The 22,229-nt window shown below is 33.3% G+C and overlaps 1 protein-coding gene across 2 annotated transcripts in view; it reads left to right on the top strand.

Annotated features, from left to right (window-relative positions):
• Nucleotides 1-20,992, top strand: part of LOC105319446 (uncharacterized) — a 39,490-nt gene extending 18,498 nt beyond the window's left edge. The window contains exons 9-25 of one of the 2 annotated variants that reach the window (XM_066086987.1): nt 13,449-13,603; nt 13,716-13,768; nt 15,184-15,264; nt 15,577-15,705; nt 15,877-15,972; nt 16,129-16,218; nt 16,578-16,693; nt 16,791-16,886; nt 17,161-17,232; nt 17,354-17,461; nt 17,639-17,783; nt 18,164-18,304; nt 18,716-18,816; nt 19,256-19,326; nt 19,441-19,475; nt 20,188-20,396; nt 20,777-20,992. In XM_066086987.1, coding sequence (XP_065943059.1) covers nt 13,449-13,603; nt 13,716-13,768; nt 15,184-15,264; nt 15,577-15,705; nt 15,877-15,972; nt 16,129-16,218; nt 16,578-16,693; nt 16,791-16,886; nt 17,161-17,232; nt 17,354-17,461; nt 17,639-17,783; nt 18,164-18,304; nt 18,716-18,816; nt 19,256-19,326; nt 19,441-19,475; nt 20,188-20,357 — 1,659 coding nt within the window. In that variant the 3' untranslated portion in view covers nt 20,358-20,396; nt 20,777-20,992. The remainder of the gene's footprint in view (nt 1-13,448; nt 13,604-13,715; nt 13,769-15,183; nt 15,265-15,576; nt 15,706-15,876; nt 15,973-16,128; nt 16,219-16,577; nt 16,694-16,790; nt 16,887-17,160; nt 17,233-17,353; nt 17,462-17,638; nt 17,784-18,163; nt 18,305-18,715; nt 18,817-19,255; nt 19,327-19,440; nt 19,476-20,187; nt 20,397-20,776) is intronic. The other variant, XM_034469253.2, reaches the window with a different exon arrangement.
• Nucleotides 20,993-22,229: the final 1,237 nt, after the last annotated feature.

Below are 22,229 nucleotides of genomic sequence, written 5' to 3'. Positions count from 1 at the left end.
TTTTCAAAAATCTTCTTTTTTACTCCCACACATGTGAGGAAAAAATGGTTGCATGGTTATAATGTCCATGAAGCCCTCAATAAAAATTTTGAAATTCATGGCCCGTGGGTCAGGGGTTCTGGCTCTAGGGTGGGGCCAATATGACAAAATAGTAATAATGTATTAGGGAGTAGAGAAAATCTTCTTGTCTATTCCCATATTTATTTGTTAAAAACTAAATGAATGATTATGATGTCCATGAAGCCCTCTACCAAATTTTTTTAATTTATGACCCTTGTGTCAGGGGTTCTGGCTCTAGGGTGGCACCAATATGGCCATATAGTAAAAATGTATTAAATCTTAGAAAATCTTCTTCTCTACTCCCATATTTATTTGTTAAAAACTAAATGCATGATCAAAGTACTGAAGAACTGACGGGAGTTGATTTTGTCATAGCTGCAGAACTGTAGCTCTCCGGGAAAAAAATATTGACAGGTCTGTCAAAATTTTTTTTCCAGGAGAACTACAGTTCTGCAGCTAATTTTGTCGATGTTTATTTATTTTAAAATCAATGATATGTTATTTTGCATGACAAGTACATGTATACGTAGTTCCTAATTTGAATTACGAATATTTTCATAATATGAATTTTTGAACTTTTTCGACTAGAATGTCGAGAAACCTCCATATGAATCATGTTAAATAATATTTAAAGATAAAATTAATTCAATCAATATTTGTTTCAGTGGTAGAAATATTTCTCAAAAATTGTATGGATCCAAGCAATTTTGAACTCTAGTCTCGTTCAACTAAACGCTCCGCTGACACCGTAAATCTCCGACAAGGGTTTACGGAGACAGCCGAGCGTCGAGTTGAACGAGACTATATTGAACTCTGGCGTAGGAATACATACGACTACAAAAAATATTTAAATTGTTCGTACCATTTAAAATCTGACTATTTTTAAGGTATTCGTAAATAAGTTTCCTTGAAAAACAAAGCTTTAGCATCATTACATCGAATTCATCAATTATTTTCAAGAACTAAGTCTTGTCAGGAGCAATTATGATTTGTGCTGAGGTCCAAACACTGTTTCACTTTCGGTTTGTCCGAGTGACTGCATAGGAGAGTTGATTAAAAATCAACTCCCAATTATGATGTCCATGAAGCCCTCTACCAAATTTTTTAAATTCATGACCCTTGTATCAGGGGTTCTGGCTCTAGGGTGGCGCCAATATGGCCATATAGTAAAAATGTATTAAATCTTAGAAAATCTTCTTCTCTACTACAATATATATTTGTTAAAAACTAAATGCATGATTATGATGACCATGAAGCCCTCTACCAAAATTTTGAAATTCATGGCCCCTGGGTCAGGGGTTCTGGCTCTAGGGTGGGGCCAATATATCCATATAGTAAAAATGTATTCAATCTTAAAAATTCTTGTTTCTTACTCCATGTGGGCAAAATACTGAATACATGGTAATGTTGTCCACTAACTCCTCTACCTAAATTGTGAAATTTATGGCTCCTGGGTCACGGGTTCAGGACATGGGGGAGGGAGGTGGCAATAAGGCAATATAGTGTTATTGCATATAATTTTTTAAAATCTTCTCTATTCTCACACATCTGTAAGAAAAACTGACTTCATAATTATGCTTACCAGGAAGTCCTCTACTAAAATTTTAAATTTCATGTCCAGGGGGAATATGGGGTTTGACTCAAGGGCAGGGCCAAAATGAATGTATAGGTGTTAATGCATATAATGTTTAAAAATTATCTTCTTTACTCCCACACACCTGAAAGGAAAACTGAATTCATGATTTTGTAGACCAGATCTTTAAGTTTTTCGCCAAAATTATAGATTTTATAGTTCTTTTTGAAAAATTTCAGGCAGGGAGGTGGTCATCATTTTAAATTTATAATTGTTCTTCTCCAGAATGAAACCCAGTTAAATGAATATATGAGACTTCTTGACAAGTTTGTGTATGGATTATATGCTACTCAGGTGACTGTTAAGGCATATTGGCCTACTGAAACGTCATGCTCACATATGTTTGGACTGTCAATGAATTTTGTTCACACATTCACAAAGGTAAACAGTGAAAGTTATTTCCGGAACCCCCCCCCCCCCCCCCCGAGATTTACCAGTACCAGTTTTTTGAGCTCAACTGAAGCGACGGTTCAAGTAAGGTTTTCTGATCATCTGTTTTCCGGCATACGTCCGTACGCCTGTCTGTCCGTCCGTCTGTGAACTTTTAAATGTTTGATCCACTGGGCCAAATTTAACCAAACTTGATACAAAGCATCCTTATAGAAAAGGAATTTTGAATTATAAAAAAGGTTTAAACCCTTTTAAAAGGGAGAATTTCGAAACAATGAGTATAGGGTGTCTTTGAAAATCTTTCCCTAAGAACCACTGCACCAGAAATGTCAATATGTACACAAAAGCTTGTATATGGTTAATTGTATTCGGTGCATCAACGCGCTCGCGGCGCAACAGATTTTGTTGGTATAGTAAATTATCGATATCATCGGACACGATGTTTCACTCTGCCAGAAGGAGTAGTGAACAACGATAGTAATTAATGCACAAAGTAATAAATAATCCTGATATCAATGAGTTTGATTTAAATGAGGCACTTTGTCGTTTACAATAGAAAACTTTTAGAAACATTGAGTATATGCGAATGTAGAGATGATAAATGAATGAGAGAAAAATCACAAACTGTTTTGATACGGTGAATTTTGTTTGTTTGATGTGTATAATACAGTTTACATTTTTGTAATCAAAGTAAATGTTATTTTCATGTAATACTAGAAATCAGCTTTATTTTATCTCAAGAACATGAAGGGGAAGGAGGGGGCACAGCCGCTAGCTGATGTCAGAAACATGAATAATAGGTTATTTATGTCTCTGCTGATGTTAAAAATATTTCTTGCGATAATGAGATAATTCTCTGTACTTTAATAATTATTACTAGTATTATAGTACAGAAAATTGCATATTATTAAAATAAATATTTCAATGTCAGACAATGTCAGACAACGTGCCCTGAACCACCATCCACGCAGATAAGTATTCATTGATCATGTCATAAGGTACGGGTTCAAGGCTGGAGAGGGAAACATAATATTATTAGGTTATCCTGTGCACAAATGTATAGTAGTACCTTGTATTATTAGATTGGCAACAAATTCACACTTGATAAATAACATTATATTATATATATATATATATATATATATATATATATATATATATATATATATATATATATATATATATATATATATATATAAGGTATAGAAAATGTCTGTACAAGTCATGAATCTTTTTTTCATAAACCTTATGATATTTGATTGCTCAGACGTCAAAAAGCAATGTGTAAACATTTATTTGATACCATTCACATTATGGACAGTATGGACAAATCTTGCAATTAAAACTCTTAGCAATACATGAAAATTCACATACTGGACGGCCCCATACCCCATTTTATAATTTTTAGGCCAGCTGGGCTTTTGGCTTAACAATTTCCAAATGATTACATATTCTAATTTTAAGTTGGTATATAAAATAAATACACAAAGTATTTGTTTGTAAACACATGTGCTATTCATGCCTCCGGGCTAGATTACTATCCCCCAGTTGTCACCAGTTTGTACACATGGTAGGGAAGTGAAATTGATCACAAATGACTGATATTTAAGTTATCAATGAAACAATATAATTAAAATTAAAACAATTTATTATGTTGTGTAAATTTAACAAACACATTTTATTTACCTTTTGTTTAAAACTGTAAACCATTGAAGGGGCATGGTCACGTTTTTGGTCCAAAATTATTTTTACGATTTTAATGTTTACAATGCTTAAGTAACCCATTTTTAATAAGCAACTAAAATTTGACTGTTATTCGTTGAGTTATAAGCAAGGTACAGAGGTTACAATTCTTTGCTATGTCAACAAAGTTTTTGTTTACATTTTGATTGTTAAGGCGAAAATTCCTGTTTAAGACCTAAAATAAATGTGTTTAACATTAGGAGATGTTTATTTATGCTTTAGGAGGCACAGGACAGTTTTTTTAGTACAATTCATTGTAGCCAAGGGATGCATGTCTTTAGAACTATTTCCTCAGTTCCCATTCAGCACAATTGCATTTAATTCACTCTTTATAAGGCCAATCACCAATTTCTAAAGAAAATTACTAGTCAAAACTTGTAAAATTCTCTACATACTGGTTTTGATGAGATTTTGACTCTTTCATATTTTGCTGATTTTTCATGATTTTTCAGCTTTTTAGACCTCCCCCAGCTAATTCCCTGCAGAGGGTTGACCTTCCGTACCGCATGCATGTTGCACTATCACATGTCAGAAACTTACCGGTGTATAGTTTACAATGTCCTATCCACCTACTTTTTGTGTTATTTACTCTCCCGTCTGTAACTTGCAATTTCACTGTGTAAAGTCAACACAACAGTCATAGCCGCAGGTTTCGCATTTTACTTCTGATTCTCATGTACCTAACATATGGGCCTACATATTGCATATCAATTTCAACAAGAGACACCTCTCTAACTAATGATAATCATTAAAAATAATTTCATGAATTTTAGCAACACTCATAAGCCTTCAAGTACAGCAACTCTCAATTTTACAAAAATATTGACGGCTACTTTATCCGAAACTGTCCCTTGCTACCTTTAACATACCTTAACATTCTCTGAAAAGTCATCTTGTCTTAAAATTAAAAAGCTTATGCTATTCTGAGAAAAAGTACACCACATTTTGCCAATTCCATTTAGGTTTAAGAAAAATATGGCCATTTAAGTGAACCCACCATTTCAACTTTCCTCTATTTAACACATATTCATAGGGCCCTCCATAAATAAAGCATCTTTACCTAATCTTTTAGAGCTCAACTGTTGTTCAACCTCCTTAAATAAGAAACCTTATTTAATAATACATACATCTACTTGATATTATAATGATAAAAGCATCACATCACTTAGATATACCTTTACATGTATACCCTCCCCCTATCTTTTGATATTTTCACAAGACGCATTAGTTTGAACACGTAAACCTAATATCATGAAACTTGTGGCAATTTCATTGAGTCATTTCTTACACATATTTAAAAACAACCATCACTGATATTTAAAATTGATCTTTTTTGGTAATTGGATGATTTGTAGCATTTTATTCACAAAAAAATATGTCGCCCTACATGTGATTTCTTGTTTTCATATCAAAGGGTATTGTGCCGTATGGCCCCTCGGTAGATTCACCAAAAGTGAATATCCGAATTTTACACTTATTTTTGCATATACTTAATCTTTGACATATTTACCTTCATGGAATACCATTTTTACCGAAAATAAGATCATATGCAATATAAATAACTAAATGTTTAGTTGGTGTTCACGGTTAACTTCCAGTTCCCTTTATTTAAGCTCCCCCCCCCTCCAATCACTTTATAAAATGATTAAAATATTTTGTATTTTATTTTTAAAAATCCTATATGTGAAAGAAGAAAAGTGTACCTCAATGCATCAGTATGAATGCACTCAATTCTTCAAATTAACATTGAGAAATTTAATTGGCCTTCTCCATTATAAACGATTCTTCTTTACCAGGCATGAATTCATTCCCTATGACGTTTCATATCCTTACTCACTTGATTGAAGATAAACTTAACTGAAAAATGTTGTCACATATGTTAAAGAACTATAATTCAAATCAGTGTATTGGCAGGCATGTCGCTCTATTGTACCAAGGCCTACCCGTTATTTTCATTTTATTAAAAAAACAAATGTCTACAAAGATGATTTACCGTAGCAATTTTTTAAAAGAACAACGATATTACTTTTATCCTCATAATAATAATGTTTCAGGACTATGGAAACTGTTTAAAAGACGTCGTTTTAATTTGCTTGTGTTCGAAAAACTATCAAGAATTTGTGTATATTTTATGCAATTCATCGTTGAAGAAGGGGCACCAGAAAGAAGTAACAGCATATCATCCTTTTAGCAAGACATTTCTATTGATCAAATTTCAGCGTCAATCGTAGAATTATAAGCAAGGTACATAGCTTGGTTTGAGCAATGTTTTTGTTCACATGAGATTTTTTTTTTACATACAACTTAAGATTTTTAAACTTGGTATTTCCTATTCAGCATAGCTGCATTTAAAATATAAACAAACTAAAGCATGACCTCAGCTTTGTGTAAAAACATACAGTAACATTGTGCGCAAAGCTCTGTATCTTGCTTATAACTGGAAGCTTGACTCTCAGGTTAGTAAATAGAAATTTGAAAACAATTAAAACAAGAGAAAAACAACAAAGAAAAACAATTTATTTTTCATGATATATATATACTTATATATTTTAAGCAGCGAGAATAATCTCCGTTTAGAATGAACTTGCTGAGCATCTTAAAAAAACATGTTGCATTATTCAACCATTACGTAGAGATCGTACCGAATTACATGTACCAACATAATGAATAGTATATTATAACATGCTGTTAGTGCATCAGATTTCGCGCAGGTACATGTGAATAATCAACTGACTAATTTTCCGGTCTACACGTAAAAATTTTGAATTTTAAAAAGACGATAGTTCCTTTTAAGTTAAGATAAAAGAAACTGAACATGCTAAACGAAAATCAAAAGAAGCTAAAACCACCGTCACAAATGAAAATGTCAACGCATTGCAATATTTAACCTCAATTTACTTCACATAAAGGGCACAAATATATTTTGGATGTTTCAAATATTCCCTTCGCTAGTAAACTTAAAACTGTTGCACAACAAGCAAATTCATCTCTGTTCAAGATGGCTGCTTCCTACGTAGACTGGTCCTCCAAACTGGTTTTGATATATGAAGTATCGAGCCCGAAATTAAAAAGATTAACCCCCATTTCCTCTGTCTTATTATCATTTTCATAAATCACTCTCAACTTTGAAACAGAATTAGCCCTTAAGTTTTGTAATATATATTTTCCTCCCCTTAAGAATGATTTATGCTAAATTATGTTGAATTTGACTCAGTAGTTCTTGAGAAGAAGATTTTTTAAAATGCATCCCCCCCCTTTTTTTTTTTTTACAGTTTCGAGGTTTTCTCCGCTTTGAATAAAGGCCGGTTTTTTATTTCTGCAATTCTTATTCGTCTTCCCACCAAGTTCAAAATGTAACAAGTTTTCAGACGGACAGACGGACGGACAGACGTACGATGGACAAAATGTGATTAGAATAGCTCACTTGAGTTTTCAGCTCAGGGGAGTTAAAAACAGAAAATAAAATTTGACCAAAATCGTGACCATGCCCCTTTAATGGCCAAGAATGGTCTTATGAGAGTAGACTAGACTCCAGGATTAATGTCATATTAAAGATTTAAAATAGTGTTAGGCGATGTCCAATGAAAATAAAAGCCAAAGCTTTAACCGCTCAAAGTTACAACAAAACAGACAAAATCCACGATCAAATAATGAATTAAAAATGATATACGAAGACATTGGTTTTTGTCACTAAAGATTAAATCAGCGATATATGAAAGCTCTACCGCCTACCATTAAAGTTAATCAAAACTATGTGACAAGGTAATTACTATCGAGATCGATATTTTTTGACATGGATGTAAGCGATAACCCTTGAAAATAAAGAAAAATCGACGTCATTTGAGTGTTTTACTACGGGAAGATTTTACTTGGAATAAAAGAGATGAGATGGATACGCGGGCGCGCCGACGCGCTGAATACAATAAGAATGAAGATTCTGAATTGTTAAATCCGTGGCCCCTGAACAAAAACGGGGGCCCCAGCAGGGCTCAAAGTTTAACATAGAAATACATAGGAGAAATGTTTAAAAATCTTCTTCTCAAGAACCACTGCACCAGAAATTCCACTTTTAACACAAAAGCCTGTATATATAGTGAAGATGCTAAATTGTTATTTCATGACTCTCAGACCAAAACTGGGGCCCCAGGCGGGGTTCAAAGAAACATGTTGGAAATGCGTAGGAAATTTAAAAAAATGTGCTTCTCAAGAACCACTGCACTAGAAATGCCAATTTTTACATAAACGTTTTATATATAATGAAAATTCTAAGTTGTAAAAACCGTGACCCCGGACAAAAACTTGGGGGGTTCAAAGTTTAACATATGTAGCAAATATATTAAAAAAATCTTCTTCTCATTAACTACAATGCAACAGATTGGGATATTTCTATTCCTACATTCTGGCTATAGTAGATTCTAAATTATGAAATTGTGACCCCCGCACTAGTACTTGGGCACCAAGAGGGATTCAAAGTTTAACAGAGAAATGTATTAGGAAACATTTTTAAAAATCTTCTTCTCAAGAACTACAGTGTTTATAATTGTTAAGACTTTGGCCCCAGGACAATTCTTCGGCCTCACAAGAAGGTTTAGAGTTTGATGTAGGTTTATATCCCATATATAAACATTTGTTAAGGATGTTTTTGAGAACTGCAATACTCAACATGTGATATGACAATAAAATCATCCTGTTATAAAAGGGACTAATGATTATAAACATAAGAATATCCAGGGGGAAAATGGATTTTATTTATACATGATCTACATGTATGATTGTACATTGTCCAGATAGTTTGTATTATGACTCCATTAAGCTGATTTTATCATACCTATTGTTCTTCAGGTGAGCGATGTGGCCCATGGGCCTCTTGTTAAAAATCTTCTTCTCAAGAACTACAATGTTACAGTTTGTGAGATTACTGAATGCAAGTATTTTCAAATAGTGTAGATACTAAATTATGAAAGCCATGACCCCCAGATCAACACTGACCCTTGAAGGGGTTCAAAGTTTAACATAGAAATACCTAGGAAAAGTGTTTACAAACCTTTTTCTCAAGAACTACATTGCTACAGTTTATAAGATAATTACGCAAGTACATGTATCATCAAATTTTGAAGATTCTAAATTGTGAAAGCTGTTGCCCCTAGACTAATACTGGAGTTCCAGGCAGGGTTCAAAGTTTAACATAGAAATATACACTGAACAACTTTTTTAAGGGTTCATCCTGATAAATAGAATAATTTTGAAAGTACGAAATAATATGATGTGCAAATTATAATAAAACAACCCTTAAAGTCTGAGTGAAATTAAACAAAACTGGAAGAGTTAAGGATATTTAACAAAGTCATCTCGGGTAGTAACCAGAGGTCAAGGTTATTGAAAGTTTAGTGGAAATCATGTTACTGACCCTGACGGCAAGACATTTCAAACCGGAAATACATAATACTGGGAGACCATTATGAAGTTTTGTTGAAGTATAGGGAACATGTTTTAAAATCGTCTTCTTCTACAGTGCAACAGTTTGTGGGATTAATACTATGCAAGCATCCGTGGCTATTGTTGATTCATGATTGGTAAAATCGTGACCCCAAGATTAATACTTTAGCCCCAAGAGGGGGTTCAAAGTTTAACGTAAAAGTAAATTGAAAAAACGTTTAAACATCTTCTTCTCGAAAACTACAATGCTACAATTTGTGGGATTACTTTGGATAAAGTAGATTCAGTAATTTTAGCTCACCTGAGCTAAAAGGTCAAGTGAGCTTTTTTGATCACTTTTTGACCGCTATCTGTCTGTCTGTAAATTTTTGTCCCCCGCCGCAACGCGGAGCGGGGACATAGAAATGCCGGGCGTCCGTCCGTCCGTGTGTCCGTGGGTCCGTGTGTCCGTGCGTCCGTCCGTCACACTTTTTTGTAAGCGCTCTCATGCCTACAAATTTTGACGGATTTTCATTAAATTTATACCAAATGTTTATACCACTATTACCTTGGTCAAGTTCGAAAATCAGCTTTGGTCGATACTTTTTTGTTGGAGTTATGGGACTTTGACTGCAATAATGACTCCGTTTTATCCAAAAATTGACCTTGTAAGTGCTCTCATGCCTACAAATTTTGACAGATTTTCATTAAATTTACACCAAATGTTTATACCACTATTACCTTGGTAAAGTTCGAAAATCAGCTTAAGTCGATACTTTTTGTTGGCGTTATGGGACTTTGACCACAATCATGACTCCGTTTTATCCAAAAATTGACCTTGTAAGCGCTCTCATGCCTACAAATTTTGACGGATTTTCATTAAATTTATACCAAATGTTTATACCACTATTACCTTGGTCAAGTTCGAAAATCAACGTTAGTCGATACTTTTTGTTGGCGTTATGGGACTTTGACCACAATCATGACTCCGTTTTATAAAAAAGATTGACCTTGTAAGCGCTCTCATGCCTACAAATTTCGACGGATTTTCATTAAATTTATACCAAATGTTTATACCACTATTACCTTGGTCAAGTTTGAAAATCAACGTTAGTCGTTACTTTTTGTTGGCGTTATGGGACTTTGACCACAATCATGACTCCGTTTTATCCAAAAATTGACCTTGTAAGCGCTCTCATGCCTACAAATTTTGACGGATTTTCATTAAATTTATACCAAATGTTTATACCACTATTACCTTGGTCAAGTTCGAAAATCAACGTTAGTCGATACTTTTTGTTGGCGTTATGGGACTTTGTTTTATAAAAAGATTGACCTTGTAAGCGCTCTCATGCCTACAAATTTTGACAGATTTTCATTAAATTTATACCAAATGTTTATACCACTATTACCTTGGTCAAGTTTGAAAATCAACGTTAGTCGTTACTTTTTGTTGGCGTTATGGGACTTTGACCACAATCATGACTCCGTTTTTTCCAAAAATTGATCTTGTAAGCGCTCTCATGCCTACAAATTTTGACGGATTTTCATTAAATTTATACCAAATGTTTATACCACTATTACCTTGGTCAAGTTTGAAAATCAACGTTAGTCGTTACTTTTTGTTGGCGTTATGGGACTTTGACCACAATCATGACTCCGTTTTTTTCCAAAAATTGATCTTGTAAGTGCTCTCATGCCTACAAATTTTGACAGATTTTCATTAAATTTATACCAAATGTTTATACCACTAATACCTCCTAAATCAGCCTTGGTCGATAGACTCGATACTAGTATACTGCTTGACCGGCGGGGGACCCTGGAATTCTATTCTTGTTTAAATACATTTTCGACTTCTTTTCCAGAACCACTGGGTCGATTTCAACCACATTTTGCACAAAGCATCCTTAGGTAAAGGGCATTCAAGTTTGTTAAAATAAAGTGTCATGCCCCCTTTGAAAAAGAGATAATTAAGAAATATTAGGAATTAATTGATATCTTTAAAAAAAATCTTCTTTTCAAAAACTAATTTGTGTGGAAGCATCCTCAAGTAGTGTAGATTCAATTTTTTTTAAATCATGATCCCCGGGGTTACAGTGGGGCTCCCATGATTTTTACATAGGAATACACAGAGAAAAATCTTTTAAAATCTTCCTATCAAAAATCAATTGGCCAGAAAAACTTTAACTTGTGTAGAGATCCTTGAATAGTGTTGATTCATGTTTGTTCAAACCATGATCCCCAAAGATAGGATTGAGCCACAATGGGGGGGGGGGGGGGTGTCAATCACATTTTTACCTAGGAATATATAGAGAAAAATCTTTAAAAATCTTCTCCTCAAAAATCAATTGGCCAGAAATGCTGTAATTTGTTTGGAAGAACCCTCAGGTAGTGAAGATTTAAGTTTGTACAAATCATGATCCCTGGGGTTATGGCGTGGCCACAATGGGGGATCACATTTTTACATAGGAATATGAGAAAAATATTTAAAATCTTCCTCTCAAACATCAATTGGCCGGAAAAACAGTTACTTTTATGGAAGCATCCTTGGGTAGCGTTGATTCAAAGTTTTCAAACCATGATCCCCAGGGGATAGGATTAGGTCCCAATGTGGGAGGGTCAAATCTTTACATCGGAATATATATAGAGGAAAATCCTTAAAAATCTTCTTCCCCAATATCAATCGGCCAAAAAATACCTGTTACTTGTAAAGCTATGTCTGTTGTTGCTCATGTGAGCAATGAGGCCAATGGGCCTTTTGTTTTAATCATGATTTCTAGGGGTATGGTCGGTCCACAGTTGGGGGTCATTTTTTTATACATAGGAATACATGTACATGTATATAGAGAAATATCTTCTTCTCTAAAATCAATTAAGCAGAAAAGCTGTTTCTTGATTGTAAAATAAGCACCTTTAGGTAGTGTAATATATATATATATATATATATATATATATATATATATATATATATATATATATATATATATATATATATATATATATATATAAAATCTTCAAATATCAGATAAAAAATCATGAGAGTCTAATGGGAGGGGAGGGGGGGGGGGTATGTGTCAAATTATTACTTAGGAAATAAATTTGATCATTTTTAAAAATGTATAGTATGTAGTATTACTAATATCCAAGCAACCTGACATTTGTTAATTCTCATTTGTTTAGACTGTGGCCCTGGATAACTCTTGGGCCACACAAGGGGTTCAAAGTTTGATGTAGGTTTATATTTATATGAACAGTTGTTTAAGATCTTTTTTTAGAATGGCAATGCTCAATATCTGTTATAACTATGAAATTTTCTAGTTACAAAAGGGGCTCCATGTAAGAAAATCTGTAGAACATTATGAAAATCGTTTAGTACAGGATCTATTCTACTCATTCATTGTCCTGATATTTTTGATATGACTTCGTAGAGCTTATTTTATAATGTCTATTGTTGCTCAGATGAGCAATGTGGCCTATGGACCTCTTGTTTGAATTAGTGACCCCTGGAATGATACTTAGAACCCAATCAAGGGTTCATATTTAATGTACAGTAGAAGTTTATATGGAAAATGTTCAAAAATCTTTTCGAGAACTACAGTGCTTCAATTTGTTTTCAACTTATTACTACATAAGCATAGTCAAATAGTGTAGATTCTCAATTATAAAAGCCGTGACCCTCGATCTAATACTGGGGCCCAAGAAAGGATTCAAAGTTTAACATAAAAATAGCATATGCTACGAAGTAGAATGTTACAATAAACTGTTGTTCAGGTGAGCGATATGGCCCGTGGGCCTCTTGTGCCTTCAAAATTGGGATTTTTCCACGTAAATTCTCTTTAGTTTTTCAAAGTGAAAAATTAATCAAGTATAAATATCCATCATGCTAACAATACATGCTTTTTAATGCAAAAATGTGTATACAACAAAATTTCTCATTATATTTTGACCTTGAACACTATCTTAGTAAGTTTGAAAAAATGGCATCGATAACCACATGTATTCATACATGTCCTAAAATTGATTTTTTTTTAAGACAGGATAACAAAAGACGACACCTAATTTAGGCATCCAATACTTTCAAACAAATGCAACATTCTTTGTATTTCAGAATATAATTAACACAAAACACCCCCAATTGTATTGATTTAATGATGAACATCTACAGTATTTGCATGAGTTCTAGTTGATTTACATTTATTTGTTTAAGGAATGCAGTGAAAATCTTACTGAAGATGAAGAAGTATGTGAAATCATGAGCCTTGTAGAGGCCATAGGAAAGAAATCTTACCAAGAGGTCATGGTCAAACAAAGGTCACAACCCATAGACTTCTCACACTTGTTCAATGCAATTCATGGAAGGAGGTACCAGGATGTTTTTAAAAACAGATTTGCAATGAATTTGTAAGAACAAATTCAAGGTCAATCAGACAAAGAGGAAAACATTTTATAGTAATTTTAAATTTTGGTTTTTCAGAACTGAAATGAGAATTGAGAAATTAGAAGTATGTCTGGAACCTGAAATAACTGGTATGATCATAATTTTATGACTATATAACAAATACATGATATTTAATTACAAATTAAAAAAAATTGTGTTGGGGTCCAAGGGATATTTAAGTTTGCCAGGAGAGAGAGGTTAGGGGTTTGAGGCATATTTTCGGTGATTTTTTTATTGGGTGTGAACAGTATCCATAATTCATTTTTTTTATATCAAAAAAAAAATCAAGGTTTTTTCTTATTGCTTATTTCTCTGATTAATATTTGTACAATTGAATTGTAATTGCTTGGAAACTGTAGGAGGAAATGATACACCCTGTGTGCAACATTATGGAAAAAATACAAAGTTCAACAGCTGTTATTTTTGCATATATTATCAAAAATCAAATCCAAGTAATATGCACATCTTTGATCTCTCATTTTACAATTGATCTGCAAAACAAAAATTTCTTATCAAGAAAAGTCTAGGAGGAGTTATCCTTACAATGGGGGTACCCTTTTGGCAACAGCCCGCCCACCATTTTCACCATATCAATAACTGGATTTTCCCTAGGGAAAACCTGGCTAAAAATCGTAACGATAATGGAATATAAAAACATAAAACAAATTTGTGAATTGAATGATACTGGAATATCAGTCATTTAATAAAAATATCAATCTTAACAATATATGAATATGAAACATCATAAAAATGACCATGCAACATTATATAAATAGTTCCTGTTTGGGGAGGTTCACAATGGTTTTCGAGGGGTGTCAATTTCAACTGTTATCCTCCCAAACAGGCAATATTTATTTTGTTATACTGAATGTATTAACTTTTAAGAAAATTTTACTGCTTTCATATAGGAATAACGTGAATTCTACAGCGAACCGTACGCGCATAATTTTCGCGCATGTAACAATTTTTAATGTTACCCGTTGCTTAGTGCGTTGCTAACGCTGAGGGTAATAGAAAGAATTATGAACTGCGTCTTAACCAATCAGATTTTAGTATTTAACATGAAAGTATAACAATATATAAATAGTGCCTGTTTGGGTGGGTAACAGTTGAAATTGACACCCCGAGGAAACCATTGTGAACTGACGCGAAGCGGAGGTTGACAATGGTTTTTCGAGGGGTGTCAATTTTAACTGTTATCCTTCCAAACAGGCACTATTTATTTTATTATACGGAATGTCTTAATTTTAGAGAATTTTTTACTGCTTATAGATATACTGCTTATAGATATTACATGAATTCTATGGTGAACGTTACGCGCATAATTTATACGCATGTAACAATTCGTTGTGTTACCTGTTGCTTAGTGTGTTGCTACCGCTGAGGGTAATAGAACGGATTATCAACTGCGTCTAAACCAATCGAATTTCAGTATTCAATATGAAAGTATAATATTGTTATTACATCAGCAGAACAAATATGATTAAAATTTATTTGCTCCTAGAGCTTCACGAATATTTGAAAGAAATCTTGGGAGAGGACTCAATGAGGGTTGTACAACAAGCCTCGGACATTGCTAATAAAGGTTGGAGAGAATTGTGAAGCATGTTATAAATTATCACTATGAACATCATTTAATAACTTTTAAATGAGAGAAAAGAATTTTGCAGACAAATCTTATAAAAGTAATGCATATATTAAGAAACAACAATTATTATATAGCTTTATGAAATATGAGTGCTATACAATTGTATAGTAGTATATCTTTGCCATGTTTTATGTCGGCAAACTTTTTCTTTAGATTTATTTATTTTTTAGAGGAGGCATAGCATATTTTCAAAACTGCAATTAAGTTATTTCATTTGGTGCATTTTATTGAAATAATTTTGCATTACAGTTACACGGCCTCTGGATGATGCTGAGATCTCTGAGAAGTTTTGTACGGTACTGTGTGTTGATTTATCTCACAGCATGGCAGGTCAACCAATCAAAGACCAGGCCACACTTGCCGCAAAAATCATTCAAGGTAAACTATCGCTTCTTACCAAAGACTTAAGCTCCATTCCAAGGAAACAATGCTTTATACTGTTCAGTGGACTGAATGGCAGAGTTTCATTCAGTGATATACAAATATATGCAAAAACTGATTTCATGGTGATTTGTAGCAGCTTATATACCACCATTGATTTATTTTCAGATTGTTTGGGTCATATTGGCTTGGTTTCTATTGGTTCTGAGACAAAAGTGGAACAAGAACTGACCAAGGAAAAAGATACAGCTCTAAATGTCATAGGTAATTGGGCCAAACTCAGGATTCCTTTGGTTATCTGCCCATACATGTGTCTAGTATCACTGAATTGTCAGACATCAATTTTCTCTCCTCTTTTACAAACTGACTCAAACTTCACCCTTTGAGTGCCTTTAGCTAAAGTGTGTTTAACCATTGCAGGCCAACTACAGATTGATCCTTATGGACACGGCTCAAGTAGTCCAGTATTACAGGGACTATTCACAGCTCTGAAGCTCCTACAGGGCAGAGGTAAGGATCCAACTGTTCAATCATCGCAATGCTGTAAGACCTACAATAACCAACACTTAATGTCTCACTAAGGGGTTATGGTCATGTGGTCTGGACTTGGAGTCAAGGGAACATTTCTTTAATTGAGCCACAGTTAAATTGTGATATGTTCCATGAAGTCCACTTCTTATAATAATAAACTTTAACACCAATGGTTTCATTCTTACAGAGCAACAAAGGAAGCCATTTACTTGTGGCTAACCTTTTTCTTTATTAAATTCCATTTATATTGTCAAATTTTGAATGGAATATAGTAGCAATAGGTTTGGGACCTATGAATTATTGATTGAGACATTGATACATTGTACATTCATTCACAGTCAAGCCTACAGACTACGGTTCTCACCACACCATGTACCCAAAGATTGTCATCATTTCTGATGGCTTCTTCAATGACTGCTTCCCAGACTTGGAGGGAAAACAGCCATGTCAGAAGGTAAGGGTTGTGTTTAGTGAGCTAATTGGTTACATGACTCTTCTTGGAGTTTTGGATGAAAAATGTATATTACAACATGTTTTTAAAATAATTATAGACAGACAAGTTGCTGACATCTGTCCTAGAGGTTTTGGTTGCCATGGATATAAAAATGCCTATTTACTTTGTCCCTGTCGGAAAGAAACAGGATTTGGTTTGTTATATTTTGTAAACTAACTATGAAGAAAAAAAATGTAATTTATCATCAATGACATGGTTATGATTCCAAGGCAAGAATGAAAATACAATTATAAAATAATTATTCTTCTATATCACTATTGTTGAAATAATTACGAAAATATGATATTAATTAACAATGGAAATATTTAAGCCTACTTTTAATTTTGATTATATTGATAGTAATTTTTTAAGCCAGCTTATCACTGGTAAGAACAGGTAACCTTTTATGGTTATTATTTATGTCACAGACTTGTGGATGGTTCAGCAAGCTGTCAGTTGTGGAGGATGTAGAAGTTCTGTCTGATTCTGAAGTCAAAGAGGTAATGGTCTTTTTTTTTATCACGCCAAGAAACAAAAATAAGATAAAATTCTACTTAAAAATATTATGATTGTAAACGACTGTAAAAAACCTGTAATACTTTCACATCAATTGTACATCAGATGTTCATTGGGAGAGCTATGAATGCTATCATGTGGCCTTCTGAACCTGAAGCCCCATATGACTCATGGCAGGCAGTGAAGAAGAAATTTGCCAAGAACCATTCTACTGTAAGGAGTGAAATAAACCATAGTCAATTAATTGACGGTTTCAATTGTTTTATCTTCTTAGTTTTAAAGGTACCTTAATTCAGTGAACTTGCAAAGGTCCTATTTCTAAAGTTTGTTTTTGCTTATTTTACTTAAATTTTGCATATTTTTCCCACAAAAGAATCTTCTATATTGCAGGCTATGCTCGAACAGATTGAATGGTTCATCACTGAGCACTTCAAACATGCCCCTCCAATTGGAACGCGAGTCAAGATTGATGAATTAAAGACACACCGGACGGGAACAGTGTTTTGTCACATTCAAGGTGGAAAAGGAAATCAAAGTAAGTTGATCAATCACCACCCATCTCTACATGCGTTCATGTATGTTCTAGCTGAATTTCTGTTATTCAATGATGTCTGAATTACAAAACTATTTAATTCAGGGAGAATTATAGTGTCATCAATTCATAATTTTGATACAAAGAGAATTAACTAAACTAAACGTTCAAGTAGTTATCAAAAAATGTTCATGAAGTGCTTGACATGTATTTGAATAATAAGTATGTTCTTATAGCAATGTACATGATGGTTTCATCATTCATTGTAAAACATTTTATATCAAATGTTCTTTTTACCAATCAAATTCAACTTTTTAAGTTTTACTTTTACTAGAAGTAAAGCATTACAATACGTTACATCATATAATATTTGTATTTTTTAGCTGAAGAGGTGCTGATTGTACATGACACAGGGTATATTTACAAATTCATCTGGAGTTTTGATCAGGAAGATATTTTGTTTTATAAACCCTTCAAAGCTTCTTATACACCAGGATTTCCAGTTGGAACTCTGGTTCGCAAAGGTAATTAAGAACTTAATATATCAAATGGCATGATTGCCAACTGCAATTTCTGACATGAAATTTGGCAATATAAGCATTTGGTAGTGATAAATGCATGCGTAGTAATTTTGTTTATTTTACTTACTCTTTACGGCTAAATCATTAATTTGATAATATAAAGATGTAAATACATGTATAAACAATAAGGTACTTTCTTTGGTGATTCATGCAGGATGGGATATGAAGGTAGATACAAAATAAAAAAGAAAAAGACATAATCCGCGTAAGCAAGTTATGTAGATCCAATAAAAATCCTTTTGAGCTTCAGAAGATTTGAACTCGGGACCAAACAAGTTTAAATCCAGGCAAACTGTTTAACTTTGCTGTTTATGTTTCTGAATTAAAGGCAGTGAAAGCAATGATATATTTCAGGAGGAGAAAGGAGTTATGGTGACCTCGGGGTAGTTATTAGTAGCCAACATGCAACACATCATTTTAAGATGCCCAAGACAGAGGATTCTGTTAGCTTAGAGGTAATGTTGAAAACAGCCCTTCCGACAAAGGTCCTGTCTGTAATCGTTGTACATACTATAAATATAGGTTTCTATATTTGTTTAAGTGAAACTCTGAAAGTTTTGGTTTTAACCATCGTCGGATACCCACGGGTATCACCCGGTGATAAGTAAAAGACGCGATCACCCGTGGGTATCCGACGATGGGTTTTAACAGAATTACCCTATAACGCACAATCCTACACCTCCAACACTCCAAAAAAATGTCGTTTAAAATGAGTCTTAGACTTGCAGAAGTTGCAGGGTTAGCAATTCCTTTACCAAAGCAACCGAGTTTTTCGGAGAGAAAATAAATCCTCAGAAAAGCTTTACATCAACCTTTTAATTCTGTTAAAATGTTTCTTTTAAATTTTTTATCAAATGAAATGGTATGACTAAATATTTATTTTTAACCCATTAGGTTTGTTGGCGCTCGAAGCTGTCTTTTGGAGATTGTTGCCAACTTCACTATAATTATGAACTAACTCCCGCGTGAGTAATTTATCAATAGACACAGTTTCTATTGTTAATGTTTTTATTGTATCAGAACATTTACTGAATAATTTGGGGTTTTATTTTGCTTTGACAATGCTTTATTTATTTCAGGGAATCACCCCTTTTAGATCTGACAGGATTGATTGGTAAAGTTTAATATTATATTAATAATTTTTTACTATGATGTTAGAATTCTTGTTGCTTGTAATTATTATTGTTTTGTAAGTTAAGAAAGGAATAATTTGGAATAATTTATTTTGATCTATGAAATATCAACATATATAAATGGGGAATATTGTTTTTTAAGATATGTAGCAGGTCAGTGCCGTATAGGTTTTTATCAGTACTTCGTGTTGTGTTTATTTTTGTTTTGAAATTGAATTTGACCTCTACATTAAAAGACGGTATGAAAACGACTTTACTCTCAATATAGATAAACCAGATGAAATAAACCCAACTCAAAGTAAATGAAAACCAAGATTAACAACCCTTTTTAATTTATTACGACGAAATAAGAACAAACAAGTCAATGGCAAGTACTTAAAATTCCCCAACCCTAAAACTTAAGTTTAACAGGGACCTAGTTTAGACAGACAAGACGGGGACTCTGGAGAAAAGTAGCTTGCGAAACCAGCTGTCTCCCTCGTCAAATATGAAGATACATGACTTTATATAGGGACATAACAATAGACAACTGTCATTAACGATATTGGTTATCGTAAGAAGTGGGCGTTACCAAACTAATGGAATACTAATAATAATAAATAAAACGAAATCCCGATCTACCACAGATAAAAAAATCTATCACTGACAAATTATTATTGGCTCCATGACTCAAGTGCTTCTGCTTTTTTCTAGATATAAAGACATCAGTATACAATAGTCCTTCAGCTTCAAAGAGTGTGGGGAAAATGAAGGAGCAAAAAAAGATGAAAAGCCTCCCTAAAGGACTGAAGGGATACAAAATCTCACAAGCAAAAGCATACCAAGGAAGGGAAGAAAGAGTACACTCTCCCCACTGTTCATAAATTTGGAAAAATCAGACATATGGTGGTACCAAAACCAGGGCAAGCGAGCATTTTACACATGTATCTTACGCAATGATTTTTTTTTATTTCTTGAGCCAGGAAGGTATGAGAAACCAAAATCTGTAGAAGTTATATTGAAACCAGCTTGTAATAAGGATAATTTATATTTGATTTTATCCTTATTTTGTGATATTTTAGTGAAAATTGTATGAATACTATCATGTAAGCTTGTCTGTGTTTAGAAATTAAGTAAGGCATAATTCCTCAGCGAAGTAACGTGGTACATGAACCTCTTGTTTATATACTTATTTAAATTCTGTAGTTTAATATATATATATATATATATATATATATATATATATATATATATATATATATATATATATATATCCAATTTAACTTTCTTTGAATTTTTACAGGATATTTCATGGAAGAGGCGGTCCAAACCTTGGTAATATAAACTACAGCAGAAATATCGCATGCCGCATCAGAAACTTCAGATTTCAATACTTTTTAAATTTAATTGTTTTAAAAAATTTTAAAGGTTGTTTCAGTGATTGTATATATTTTTTGAATTAGAAAATGTATTGTTATGTTAATAAACTGCGATTTGTGACAGTCACTCCATTTTTATTTATCATTAAGAGCAGGATTTGAGCAGCATGCAGACTGTTAGAGTCAAATCCATCACCGTATGTATCTCCATATAATAATCATTTTGTCTTGAGGGTAATCCGCATGGTTTAATTCATGACTAAAGCAGTGTAAAATTAATTGTTACCGATACTCTTTTAAAAGTGATAAAAATGAATCGCAGTTTACACTGTCGGTCAGTGTGTTGATCGGTCGGTCGAACAACAGTTTCCGTTTATTTTCTTTGCAGGGGTTGGACATATTGAAATGAAATTTAGTATTCAGATTTATCTTAATAACATCTCGGTCAACTTCGATTGTGGGTACGATCAAGCTATTTACGACAGAGTTATATGCCACTTGGACATAGAAAAATTCCAATTAATTTGAGTTTCCATTCATTTTCTTTGCAGAGTTGCACATATTGAAATAAAATTTGGTATACAGATTAATCTTAATAATATCTAGGTCAAGTTTTATTTTTGATACGATCGAGCAATTTTTTGAGTTATGTGCTTTGGACTTAAAGATATCCAATTATTTGCTGTCTCCAATCATTTTCTTTGCTGATGTTTCAAAGGGAGGGGGCATAAGTTTTTCACAAACATATCTTGTTTGAATTAGGGATAGCAATCTCTAACCGGTTAACCGATTACTTGGACGGAACGATGGTAACTGGCTACAAAATCAGTAACCAGTTAGTAGTATTTTAATAAAACATTTATTTTAACTCAATTACAAAATAAATTTTATTTTATTGTCTGTAGAGACTATTACCTAATCAAGTAAAATTTGAGACCATTCAAACCCCAGGGCTGAGCTCTTGGACCACAATTGATCATTAGGTGTAAATTATATATAATGACTGTTAAAACAACAAGTCTGTTCAGCAGCTTTTCATAAATCATTAAAGAAAGATACCTATATCACTGTTGAGTACCGTTACAATAGTCATTACTGTACCTACGTTCAGTGTGTTTATTTTTCCATACGATGCACATAAAAATCTTATTCCAAAAAGATTTCTCAAACTAATCACATGTGATGCATTCGAAGTAAAAACACCTTCGGATTAATTGGCCTTCGGACTAATGAATCATCGGACTACTGGACCGTGACCAACTCAATAGGTAACGAAAGTAGAAATATTGATGATTTATACTTCTGAATCAGTATTCTCTATCAAAGTCATAAAGCTATAGAAATAAGAAAAATATTCATTTGATTCCGCATGCCTCA

Source organism: Magallana gigas, chromosome 6 (genome assembly GCF_963853765.1).
Source record: "Magallana gigas chromosome 6, xbMagGiga1.1, whole genome shotgun sequence".
NCBI lineage: Eukaryota > Metazoa > Mollusca > Bivalvia > Ostreida > Ostreidae > Magallana > Magallana gigas.
This window is presented reverse-complemented; position numbering and strand designations above follow the sequence as displayed.